This window comes from Otolemur garnettii, unplaced genomic scaffold, assembly GCF_000181295.1.
Source record: "Otolemur garnettii isolate 467f Iridium unplaced genomic scaffold, OtoGar3 scaffold00063, whole genome shotgun sequence".
Classification (NCBI taxonomy): Eukaryota; Metazoa; Chordata; class Mammalia; order Primates; family Galagidae; genus Otolemur; species Otolemur garnettii.
The window spans coordinates 1953605-1966651 of record NW_003852458.1 but is presented as its reverse complement, the minus strand read 5'-3'; the positions used below and the strand labels follow the sequence as shown (position 1 = coordinate 1966651).

The window sequence follows — 13047 nt, the reverse complement described above, 5'->3', positions numbered from 1 at the left end:
GGGGGCTGTACCATACAGCCTAGGTGTGTAGTAGCCTAGACCATCCAGTTTTGTGTGAGTATATCCAGAGTGTTCGCAAATGACAAAATTGACTGATGACTCATTTCTCAAAATGTGTCCATGATGTTAAGTGACACACGACTACATATGAAGTCTCTAGACAGGATGAGCATCCCTAATCCAAATATCAGATCGCCAAAATCTGAAACTTTTTGAGTGCCAACATGACACCACAGTGGGAAATTCCACACCTCACCTCACATGATGTGTTAAAATTCAGGTGCACAGCGCATGGATTATTCAACATCCCCATGGGAAAAATAGAACTATCTCCGGGGTATGTGTATAAGGTGGGGATAAAACATAAGTGAATTTCGCGTTTAAACTTCACTCTCATCCCTGAGGCATCTCATTATACGTAAATATTTCAAAATCCCAAAAAGATCTGAAATTCAAAACACTTCAGCTCCCAGCATTTTAGAGAAGAGATACTTAACCTAGACTAGTTTTTTTAAGTTTTCTGTAAGTCTAAAATTATTTCAAAACAAAAAGTGTTTTTTTAAAGTTGTCCAATAATTAACTCTATAAAGAAGTTAGTTGCAAACACAAAATTGAATTGTTTCCATATATCAAAGAATATTCCTGTGACATATAAACTGTCACAGAGCACGGAAAGCAACAGAAAGTGTCCCAGTTAATTCTATAAAGCTAACATGAGCCTGATGTCAAAATCTGGTAGTAATATCTCAGGGCAAGAAAGCTATTCTCAAATATAATTCATGAATATAGATTCAAAATACTAAGTAAAATACTAAAAAACTTAAATTCAGCAATGTCTTTTAAAAAATTTATAATAAATTTGATTCTAAGAATGCTGTGATTGCCTCACATAGGAAATTATTTTTAAAAATTTATCAAATGCAATTGATAAAATTCCAATGTTCATTTCTAATTTTTAAAATCACACTTGATAAAACAGGAATAAAAGGACTTTAACATCTTCAAGACAAGTCAAAAATTAAAGAATTACCACTGTCATATAATATTCTGGAAGCTCTTACCAATGCAGTAAGAAAAGGAGAAGAAATAAGATGTTCACCTAACAAAATGGATGGGAAAACTGTCATTGTTATTTGAAAATAATATAAAAGTTATTAGAGCAGAGAACTTAACATGCAGAATCTGTCTTGCAAAATAAATAACCAAAAACTCCTAATTTTTCTTATATGACTACTATTAAAAAATGTAACAGGAAAATATCATAATCACAATAACAACTAAAAAACTTAGAATGCCTAAGAATAAACTTGACAAGAATGGTACAGAATGTGAATAAAGAAAACTGCAAAACTTTGCTGTATGAACATAAATAGAAATTCAAACAAACAAAATGATGTACAAGTTAAATTATGTAGGGTTGACAAGCATTGAGGAAATCAGATAAACTCATACATTTTTGCAAAAGTGAAAACTGGTAAACATTTCTGCAGAACAACTTGATGATATCTATCAAAATTTAAATGCACGCAAACTTTAAGCCAGCAATTCTACTTCTAGAATTTTATTTTACAGACAATATATGTATAAATATGTGAAGGCTACTCAACATAGCATCATTCTTTTTTTTTGAGACAAGAGTCTCACTATGTTGTCTCAGTAGAGTGCTGTGGCATCACAGCTCACAGCAACCTCAAACTCTTGGGCTTAAGTGATTCTCTTGCCTCAGCCTGCCAAGTAGCTGGGACTACAGGCACTTGCCATAATGCCTGGCTATTTTTTTGTTGTAGTTGTCATTGTTGTTTAGCAGGCCCAAGCCAGGTTCCAACCTGAACTGGCCAGCCCCAGTGTATGTGGTGGGAGCCATCATTCTTAGTAGCAAACGGCTGGGAACAACATAATATTGAAAAATAAGAGATTAAATACAACACTATAACCATTCTAAAAGCTATGATACTATCAATAATATCATTCCATTGGAAAATATTTTGTGATACTTCCGATTTAACACCCTAATATATTTATTTTTGAAAAATATTTTTTGGAGCTGGAAAATGTTCCTCTTAGCAAAGTATCACAAGAATGGAAGAAAAAGTATCCAATGTACACACCCCTATTATGAAACTAATTTATCCCTTTTATATGAAAGCTATAACCTAATAACAGCCTAAGAATATGGGGAGGCAGGAGGGAGAGGGAAAGGAGGAATGGGTAGAGGGAGGCGGATTGGAGGGATCACTTCTGAGGTTTATCTTACAAGGGTACAAGTGAATCTTTCTAAGAGTAGAATGTGAACGTTTTAAAATAATAACTAAGAAAATGACATGAGGGCTATGTTAACCAGTTTGATCGAAGTGTTTCGGATTGTGTGTGAAAACTCCACACTGTACCCCAGAAGTGCATTAATGTACAGTTACCATTCAATAAATAAATAAATAAAAAGAAAAATATGTTTAAATATATCTATATAAATAGGAAGTACTTCTAAAACTTATGAATATGCTTTTATCTCAGTGGCAGAATTATGGTAACTTATTTTCTTCACTGTGCTTTTCTATGTTTTCCAAATTGTCTACAGTACTCCTGTATTGTAATTAACAGAGAAAAACAATAGAAACTTTATCTGTGGATGAAATGATTCTAGTGCCTAACATTTGCATTACGTACCAGATGCACAATGCATCTGCCCATGTACAATGTGCATCCACACACATTGCCTCTAAATTCTATATTTGCAGACCCCAACTTGCAAAACTAGGAATACATCTTTTCATTTTCACTAGTTTTTACCATTCTCTCAATGAACTCAATACTGCAGCCAAGAATTTAATTTCATTCTGATCTTGGGTCAAGAAGTGAAATTACCATGCTACCATGTAAAAGAGGGAGGAAAAAAAACACAAGGAGGGCAAAACAGGGTGTTTATCTTGCAAGCCTCAAATCTCTGATTTTATCCACTACAGGAAGCAGTGGCTACTTTTGTCTCATCAACTTTTCTTTATCCCCAGGAGAAGTGAGTTTTATTATCTGTACGTACACAATGACCTACTGCTTGAGTAAGCCGGGATATCAGGGCAGGAAACCGGGGAGTATGTTTTAAGGTTTAGATCCTGTCCAAGTATATCTCGTCAGCAAGAGCTGGGAAGTGGAGCTGGGTATAAACATGCCATTCGTGATGTGCGCACTTACAGTTCCCCTGTAACTGCTCAGCCTGGAGCAGCCAACTTGCAGCATTTGAGAGAATGTTCTACATCCCCACAGCGTCTACTTCAGAGAAAGTCCTAAGCACGTTTGAGGGGCAAAATGTTTCTACCTGCAATCAGGATGACCTCCTTAAACACCCTCCATCACAGGAACCCTGGGAACTTCCCCAGACCCATGCTAAGGAATAAATGCTTTCAGTCCACCACCAAGTGTCAAGTCCAGTAATCTGGAAGGAAAGAGAGCGCTGGGGGGCAACAGCTTCCAAGTGTTTGTACCTCAAGGTACAACAATAGTTATTTTATTTCACACCGTGGCCCATTACAAATATATATGTGGCAAGTATAAGTATGTACACACTTACATGCAATTGTATTACTAAACATTTTCTAAAACAATATACATGCTACGTGTGACATACCTTGACCTGTTCTATTATATTGTGTTATGTTCTAACCTATTCTGTTCTATTAAAAATTCTGCCTAAATCACACTAAAGTTATTCCAACAGTCCATCATGGTGACAGCAACCCATAGTTGGAAAAGCACTGGGCAAGGTGACTTTGGGGCCTGGCTGTGTGACCGTTTGGGTGCAGGAGTGGGCTACACTCACCCCAGACAAGTGCAGACAAGTGCATCTGACGTACAGGCTCTATATGGGTTGTCAGAGAAGAAGAAAAGCTGCAGAAATTATGAGAAGTTGTGAGCATGTCCAGAATCACAACTCTCCAAAATCGTATTTACAAACATCACATCTACAGACTTAATTCCAATGTTTTGAACCTTCCTCACAACCTCTTTTTGACGCCTGAGCAGAGGAGAGGAACCGGGAAGCAGAGTTACCGTAGGTGGAGCTGTTGAAGAGCTCGATGTTGAAGAAGGCGTAGTCTCCACTGGTCATGCCGTGCCGGTGCGCCGCCAGCATGATGCTCCGGATGGTGTCGCTGCTCGCACACATGAGGACCACTGGGGAGAAAGAGACAGCACCGTGAGACACCCCTTCACAAGGACGCTGATCGTGCGTCTGCACCAGCAGGAGAAGTCGGCTACAAGCAACAGGGCACTTACATGGTCCTGAAGGAATTGCAAATCATTTGTCAATTACAAAAGGGAAAAATAGTAACCTCACAGTGCACAACCATAACACACACTGCCATAACCCAGAGATGGAACTGAGAGTCAGAAGCCTCCTGATCCATGTGAACACTCCAAGGACCAAAACACCCAGACGGATGACCTGCATCTAATCCAAAGGAAGCAGCTGCAAACCCCGCTGGGGGGCAGGCTGTAGAATAATTGGCCTATGCTCTTTAAAATAGTCAATTTCATGAAACACAAAGACAGGCTTAGAAACATTCTAGACTGAGACTTACAGGAAAACTAAATGCCATGTATGATGCTGGATTACATTCCGGACGTTTAAAAATAAATCAATATTAATTATTAATAAAAGTCTTGTTATAAAGGACCTTATGGAGACAACTAGTGAAATTTGAATAAGATCTATACCTTAGGTAATAGAATTGTGTTTGCATTAAATTTTTTGCTTTTCGTAACTATACTGTGGTTATGTAAGTGGATATCCTTATTCTTAGGAAACACATATTTAAAGGCTTAGGGGTAAAGAAGCATGAATCTGTACTGTTACTCTCAAATACTTCATAAAAAGATAATATTAGATAATATTATCCATGTGTATGTGTGTGTATATATATACGTAGGTGGAAAACAGATGGATAGATTCTACTTCTATAAGTTTATTTTAGGGCACCAGTCACATACACCAAGGCTGGCGGGTTCGATCTTGGCCCGGGCCTGCTAAACAACAATGACAACTACAACCAAAAAATAGCCGGGTGTTGTGGCAGGCACTTGTAGTCCCAGCTACTTGGGAGGCTGAGGCAAGGAAATCACTTAAGCCCGAGAGTTTGAGGTTGCTCTGAGATGTGGTGCCACAGCACTCTACGGAGGGTGACATAGTGAGACTCTGTCTCAAAATAAATAAATAAAATAGAAGTTCATTTTACAGACAATATATGTAAAAATATGTGAAGGAGAGGAGAGAAGGAGGAGAGAAATTTGAAATCATAAAGCAAATGTAACAAAATATTAACAACTGGTGAAAATCGGAGTGAAGGCTACACAGAGAAGTTATTTAATCGTTTCTTACATCTCTTTTAAAACGTAAAATTATTTCAATATAAACTTATTTTTTAAAAACGCATCTTATAAATCACCACATTTGCCCAATTTAAGATAGCAAAGAGTGTCAATTGCTTTTGATACTTAACTGGCATGGTAAATACACTTTCTTTTTTGTTTATCCCCCCTTTTATTAAGTCATATACCAAAAAAAGCAAACTCCATAGTTTTAGAGAAAAGGTGCATTTGACACATCAGTGGATGCAGTGAGTGCTCTCGGCTTTCTGCCCTCTGAATTTTAAAACATTATTCTCAGGTTATCCCAGTATACATAGGAAATAGTTAACAAGATTCCAGGACCCTCTCCCATGTCCTCTCTGTGTATAACCACATGTTCAGGTTTGAGAGGCTTTAAGCAACTCCAGAATATTATTGCCTACCACATAAGAGCCACATGGGCTGGAGTGAAATGGGGACGTTACCACCACCCAGTCAATTTATTCCCCTTCAATGGCCCCTCAGCTCTCTGACCGGGACCACTATGTATACACACTGTGCAGAGGAGCGACCTAGAGAGAAATGGGTGCTGTAAACCACATTATCATGATGCCTGCCAGGCCTCCCAGATGTGTATGTTCTTTGTAAAAGCATGGGTGCTGAAAGACGTAAAACAAACTTTAGGCTATGCCAAAGTAGCCTTGGCAACCTGCATGGAGAGTTAAGCTCTTGTTGCTATTTCATTTACTGTACACGTTAATTCAGTGTGTTGGATCATAACTCTGACATTACAAAAGAGCCTGATGTACAGTACCAAAGCTCTGGAGATCAAATTTCTAAAATGACACAAAACTCCTAAAGATCGATAACAATGGAAGTAGGTGTTGTCTATGCCTGAAGTATAGTTATATAGTTAGGATAAATAATGGGATTCCAGGCAGCACCTGTGACTCAGTGAGTAGGGCACCGGGCCCCATACATGGAGGGTGATGGGTTCAAACCTGGCCCTGGCCAAACTGCAACAAAAAAATAGCCAGTGTGGTGGCAGACGCCTGTCGTCCCAGCTACTTGGGAGGCTGAGGCAAGAGAATCATCTAAGCTCAAGAGCTGGATGTTGCTGTGCCATGGCACTCTACCAAGGGTAACGAAGTGAGACTCTGTCTCTAAAAAAAATAATAATAATGGGATTCCAAGATGCCTCAGTAAGGAAGCTTTCAAAGAAACTCCAAATTATTTATTATGATGAATACCCTTGTTTTAACTCTGATTTGATTCTGTCTCCTTAAATGAACCATGAGCCAAGGTGTCCCACAAAATAAACAACAGTAGGCTGAAGGTTGGATACATTTCAAGACTGTGGATTCCAAGAGCAAGTGTCTCTCAGAAGCTCTGGGTGACTGGTCACCAGGTGGCCCTCATCATTTTTTTATCAGCTGATCATAGTTCAGGGTCTGCCTCTCAACCCCCAGATGCAGCACCTGATTCTGTCAGCACATTCTGTCATTGCTTAGGGGTAGATTTCCAATGACTCAACTCAGATCTTTACAAATGATCTGAAATGCAAACTGCTTAAGTCCAATGAGGATCAGAATGGTTACGAATATCTCTGTATCAACATGCCCTGCACTGGGTGTACTACCTGGAGAGACAAATCATAAGTACCTGGATGCCAGTGAAGATGAAATTCAGGTGTCAAAGACAGGAGGCCTTGACAACCTTAAGCATGCATCTAAGAGATACACCTGGTCCAGGACCAAACAAACTGTGTCCTACAGCCAGACCACAAGCTTCTCTAAGCACTGGCCAAACTGGCTTCTGTGACACTTTTTTTCTATTTTTAGAAAATAAAATAGGCTCGGCGCCTGTGGCTCAAGCGGCTAAGGCGCCAGCCACATACACCCAAGGTGGCGGGTTCGAATCCCCAGCCCGGCCCGCCAAACAACAATGATGGCTGCAACCAAAAAATGGCCAGGCGTTGTGGCGGGCGCCTGTAGTCCCAGCTACTTGGGAGGCGGAGGCAGGAGACTCGCTTGAACCCAGGAGTTGGGAGGTTGCTGTGAGTGTGATGCCACGGCACTCTACCCAGGGGGATAGCTTGAGGCTCCGTCTCAAAAAAAAAAAAAAAAAAGAAAAGAAAATAGAAAAAGTGATGGCCCATCTCCATCACTTTCTCTTCCTACTGTGGTTTGATCGTATCTCCCAACATTTCACGGGCTAGAAACTTAATCCTCAGATCCATACGTTGGTGGTATTTGAAGGTTTGGCCTCTGAGAGATAGTTAGAATTAGATAAGGTCATCAGAGTGGGGCTGATATGGGGAAACTGGTAGCTTTAAAAGAGAAGGAGACTTGAACTGACACGCTTGGCCCCTTGCTATATGATGCCCTCCACCATGTTATGACACAGCAAGAAGGCCCTTGCCAGATGCCAGCACCATGCTCTTGAACTTCTCAGCCCCTATAATCACGAGCTAAATAAGCTTCTTTTCTTTATAACTTACCCAGTCCATGGTAAATTAAAGGGCAACCAAAAATGAACTCCCCATTACCACCGCCATCAAGCCTCTCTGAGGGACATATTCTGCTTTAAAGGTTAATACCCACTTAGATTGAGCAAGAGTGATGCAGGATGGCATTGTGCCTATCTAAGCAGAGTCTGATTATTTTAGATCTTATCATTTTATGTTGACCATGCAGTTTAACTCTCAAAAGGAAACCCTAGTTCCCAAGTTCATGGGTGGAGCACTATCTTTCTTGAATAAACCAAACCTATAATGTACATTATCATTAAGTTTTAGTTCAAGTTGGAGCAAGCACTTAATGGCACTGGCAAAGCAGTCAGTGAAGAGTCTTAGATTTTTATGACATTCCCCAATCTCTTAGGGCTGTCTCATTCGTGACTAATTGAATAGCAGGTATTTTTAGCCTTTATACATTCCTTTAAATGGTTGCAAATAGTTTTCATTAAAATTGCTTTCTCTTCCTACTCATGTTTCATCAGTTTGCATAATAAGTAATTTAAGTACATACTTATGATAATAAGCACATAAACAGACTTGGGGACAATTCTTGGAAAGTATGTGGCAAAGTATGAGGAGTGTGTGGCATACTCAGGAGCACTACGCTAGCTGCCAGCACCTAAACACACATAATACGATATATGAGAGAAACGGAGAGCATCCGCTAATCCAGCAACTTGCATAAGTCGTGGTCACTTAAGGGAGTTTCTGTTGTATCTAAGCATATTTAAATATATATATTAATTTTTTGGTCAAATTGTAAAACTGCTAAAGGAAAGGATGGCAATGTGACTCTAACTTTCTAGATAGACTTTTCTTCATTCTGCTCTATTTTCTCCTTGCAATGTTCCCTGCTATCCTCCATAGCACATTCTTGTAATCACTCTTAAGAAAAACAGAGAGCAGCCAAAGGGATGGCTGTAGAAGTCAATTTAGAGAACCAAAAACATTCCGGATAGTTTACCTGCATTAAGAGGAGGAATCCTTTGCTCAGTTTTCCATCTGGAACAATCTCTAATGGGTTAATATTCCTCGTCTTTCAATATGCCTTCATTGACCTTCTTCCTACCCTCAACAAGAGGGGAAAAAGTGAACTGACTGGTGAGGCTAAAACTGGGCATGCTGAGCTCAGTCCTTTCTTCTTTCCTCTCTGGGATGTGTCTGTTTGCAGAGATCACACATTATGGGCTACCTTTGTCACAGGATGAAGGGTTGGCTGCTACAGGAGCACTTGCTGCATGTCCCTACTAATTCTAAGAAGAAGCAATAGTAAGCAGGATCTTTTGGCAACAGATCTAAATCCATATTCTCCAACTGGTTCTCCACCTGACTCCTAGCCATCTTCCCTGTAATCCTAAACTTAGAAAGAAAAGACGACTGTTACTGCATGGAAGAAAAGTTAGATGTACCATGTCCTGTAAGCTGAAAAATTATAACAGAAATGAAAAATGCAATAGTAGTTTTGGAAGTGGTCAAAGAGGGCTCGGCGCCTATAGCTCAACCGGCTAAGGCGCCAGCCACGTACACCTAAGGTGGCGGGTTCGAATCCCCAGCCTGGACCCGCCAAACAACAATGACGGCTGCAACCAAAAAATAGCCGGGCGTTGTGGCGGGCGCCTGTGGTCCCAGCTACTTGGGAGGCGGAGGCAGGAGACTCGCTTGAGCCCAGGAATTGGAGGTTGCTGTGAGCTGTAATGCCACGGCACTCTGCCCAGGGTGACAGCTTGAGGCTCTGTCTCAAAAAAAAAGAAAAGAGCAGAGTGGAGTCTGACCAGGAAGTGGTCAAAGAAATATCCAAACAAGAGGAATTAAAAAACAGAAAAGGACAGGTGGTAAATAGGAGAAGGATAAGAAAAGTGAGGATACGCTCGGTACCCGTACCACAGTTGTTACAGCACCAGCCACATACACCGAGGGTGGCAGGTTCAAACTCAGCCCAGGCCAGCTAAACAACAGCAACAAAAAAATAGCCAGGCATTGTGGCAGGTAGCTGTCATCCAAGCTACTTGGGAGGCTGAGGCAAGAGGGTCACTTAAGCCCAAGAGTTTGAGGTTGCTGTGAGCTGTGATACTACAGCACTCTACCAAGGGTGACATAGTAAGACTCTGTCTCAAAAAAAAGAAAGAAAGAAAAAGAGAAAGAAAAGTGAGGACAAATCTATGACCTCTAATGTCCAAATAAGAAAAGAAAATTAGAAAGATAAAACAAAAAGAAATGAAGGAGATAAAATTATTAAATAAATAATTTAAGAAATTTTCCCAGAATTAAAAACAAAATGAGGTTCTAGATAGACAGGACCTACCAAGTGCACAAGGCAAAATATAGGCATTAAAGCATATTATGATGAAATGTTAAAACACTAGTAACAAAGAGGAAATTCTAAAAATTACTAGGAAAAACAAAAATAACCATTTTTAAGTCTGGAATCCAAATCAAGTTTTCTAATAACAACATTAGAATTTAGAAGACAATGGAGCAAGATTGTCAAATTTTGAGGAAAAATCATTTCTACAGAATTTTACGTTTACATATAAGGGTAGGATGAAAAATTATTCGGTCATGAAAGGTCTCAAAACCTAGGTCTCACCTATCCTTTCTCAGAAAGCTCCTGAAGGATGTGTTCCACCAAAACAAAAGTGTAATCAAGAAAGAAAAACATTCAACCATATCCTTCTACATGGCAGTAAAAGTAAATAAAAAGAAGAAGAAAGAGGAACATACAGGAATCAGCTCAACAAAGAGGTGATAGAAATCTCAAGAAGATATTAAAGAAAGTGTCCGGAGCAGCAACTGTGCAGCATGGCTGGAAAATAATTGAACTGAAGCTTCTCCCAGGAGGCTTAACATAGAGAATTAAAAGATGATTTAGTTATAAATCCATAGGAAACTAAGCAAATGAATAGAAAGCAGTTTTTTTAACCCCAAGGAAACAAGTAGGGTCAGAAAGGAAATGTCAGAGTAGTAGCTTATATGGCTCAATTGCAGATAGCATTTAGAAGGCAATAATAATATTTGTACTGAATACTGAGCTAACGAAAAAAAAAAATTAAGTGGTAGGGTCTCACTATATCGTCCAAATTGGAGTGCAGTGGCTATTCACAGATGCAGTTCATAGCCTCAAGTGATCCTCTGGCCTCATCCTCCCCAGAACATATTGACATGACCATATTGGAAGGACGAGTGGAAGGAAAGTTTGCATGTGTGATTAACAGGCACTAGAGGAGAACTAATCATCATTGTCCACTGAAATACCAAGAAATAAGACCTAACATAGAAAAAAAAAATCAAAAGTAGCAAGTTAGTGATATAAAACTATAAAAGATAAAAGCAATATCTATAGGAAGAGCTGCATGAGTTGGAAGTGGTTGTCTCTGGAAAGTAAGAAGTAGAGAATAGGAGACAGGAATCTTTCTTTCCCACTAAGATGTGTAATTTTCTGACTTTAAACAAGGTTGCTGTATAACCATAACAACTTTGGTAAAAATAAAATCTAACTAACTTCTTTCTTAAACGGTTTCTCTCTGGCTGTTTTTACACTACACAGCAATGGACATCATTTACAAAATACAGATTGCACCTTTATTTTTATTGTTCATAAAGCTCTACTCCAAAGGCCTTCAGAATTTCTGCACTGCAGCCCACAAGGCTTCTTTTCCCCCTGCTGTGTGGTAGTTATTTTACCCTTATCTGGGTTCTTTGCTTAAAAGTTCTACATGACTACTCAGTCATTGACCCCAGACCAATTCTAAAAATAAATGGTTCTTATATTGATTAAATACTGTTATCTCCCTAGTCATTATGCTCTCCCAGATTAATGACACATTAATAACTAAAAAGAGAAAACTACAGTTCTTCTTACAAAAACAATTTGTATGTGGAATAATTCTGGGTCTGCCTCATACAGGGTATAAACAGAAAATAGCAATGGGTTTTCATTGCTTGAAAAAATCATTTCCTTCTAAATCTGTCTTTTTAAAAATGAATTTATTGTGAAGTATGGAATATTGCAGGCAGTGGTAGGCTGCATAAGTGAATCCATTTTAAGTTAAAATCACTATTTTTAAAAAATAGCGTACATGCAGTTGTGTGGATTTCAATGATATTAGCTAAAGATATGACCAAAAAAAGTTTTTAAATTATTGACTCAGATAGTAAATCCCCAAATGAAAGAATGATTAATATGTCTTAGTTTTCCTTCCTACAGTACAGCACATAGCCAAATGAAACTTTAGTCATATTATTTGAGATAGTAAGATTGTCGGTTTTTATCTGTGAAGAAATTCAAACATTCATAATCTGGTTTTAAGGAGAAATTTAACCCCAAAAGAAGTGCTGAAAATATTCTCACCAAGAGAAGGGGAGCTCTCTCTACTTTGGGTCATGATGGTTACCATGGAATTTTCAAAGGCAAAAATACTGTCAATTGTATTTTTACAGTTGAGTGAGTGCAAATCAGGACCACCAAAAATCAGGAGGTGAAGGATCGGTGAAGAGGCCTGATTTCCACACCTCTAGTTACACAGAGAGGAAAACATACACACTGACTTGAGAGGCCAAATCCAGAAGCATCCAGTTCTCAGCCCAGGCTCCTTGCCCACGGCATGGCCTCACCTTCCAGGTGACGGTGATTATCATCACATACATAAGGTAATTATAAAAACTACAATAAAACTGCACGGTTTTTGAACACTTAGTACACATATATGCCTGGTACGGTTTCAGCATGTTACTGGGTAAGTTCTTTTAACCCCTCAGCTTCACAAATATGTGGGTGCTGTACTACCCCCACTTTACCTAAGAACCCTGAGGTGGGGAGATTTAATAGCAGTCCAAGGGCCCCAGCCAGTGACTGGCTATGCCACAAACAGGCCACTCAAATCATTTACCGAATTCCCTATTAACATCAACTGATTATGGTGAAGTAGCATCAACTGAATGTGTTTGTAAAAGATCCTCTAAGAAAGCTTTGTTATCAAGCAATTTCCTCTCATGAGAGCAAGGAATTTCAGAGGGGAAAGGGGGAGGGACAGCTTAGAGGATAAACTATTTTGCTTCGTATTTCTGAGTATCTACCAAGTCGCCATTGCAAATATGTTTTATAGTAAGAATCATAAAATAATAAACTTATCACCCATAAAATACTACACAGGTCAGCCCAACAAACTTCCACCACTCAATTCAAACTTGGAGAG

The 13047-nt window shown here is 39.2% G+C and overlaps 1 protein-coding gene across 2 annotated transcripts in view; it reads right to left on the bottom strand.

Moving 5' to 3' along the window:
• NPR3 (natriuretic peptide receptor 3) overlaps positions 1 to 13047 on the bottom strand; it is a 64883-nt gene that overhangs the window by 48722 nt on the left and 3114 nt on the right. For both annotated transcript variants that reach the window (XM_012807075.2, XM_003792926.3), the window contains exon 2: positions 4042 to 4164. In XM_012807075.2, coding sequence (XP_012662529.1) covers positions 4042 to 4164 — 123 coding nt within the window. The remainder of the gene's footprint in view (positions 1 to 4041; positions 4165 to 13047) is intronic.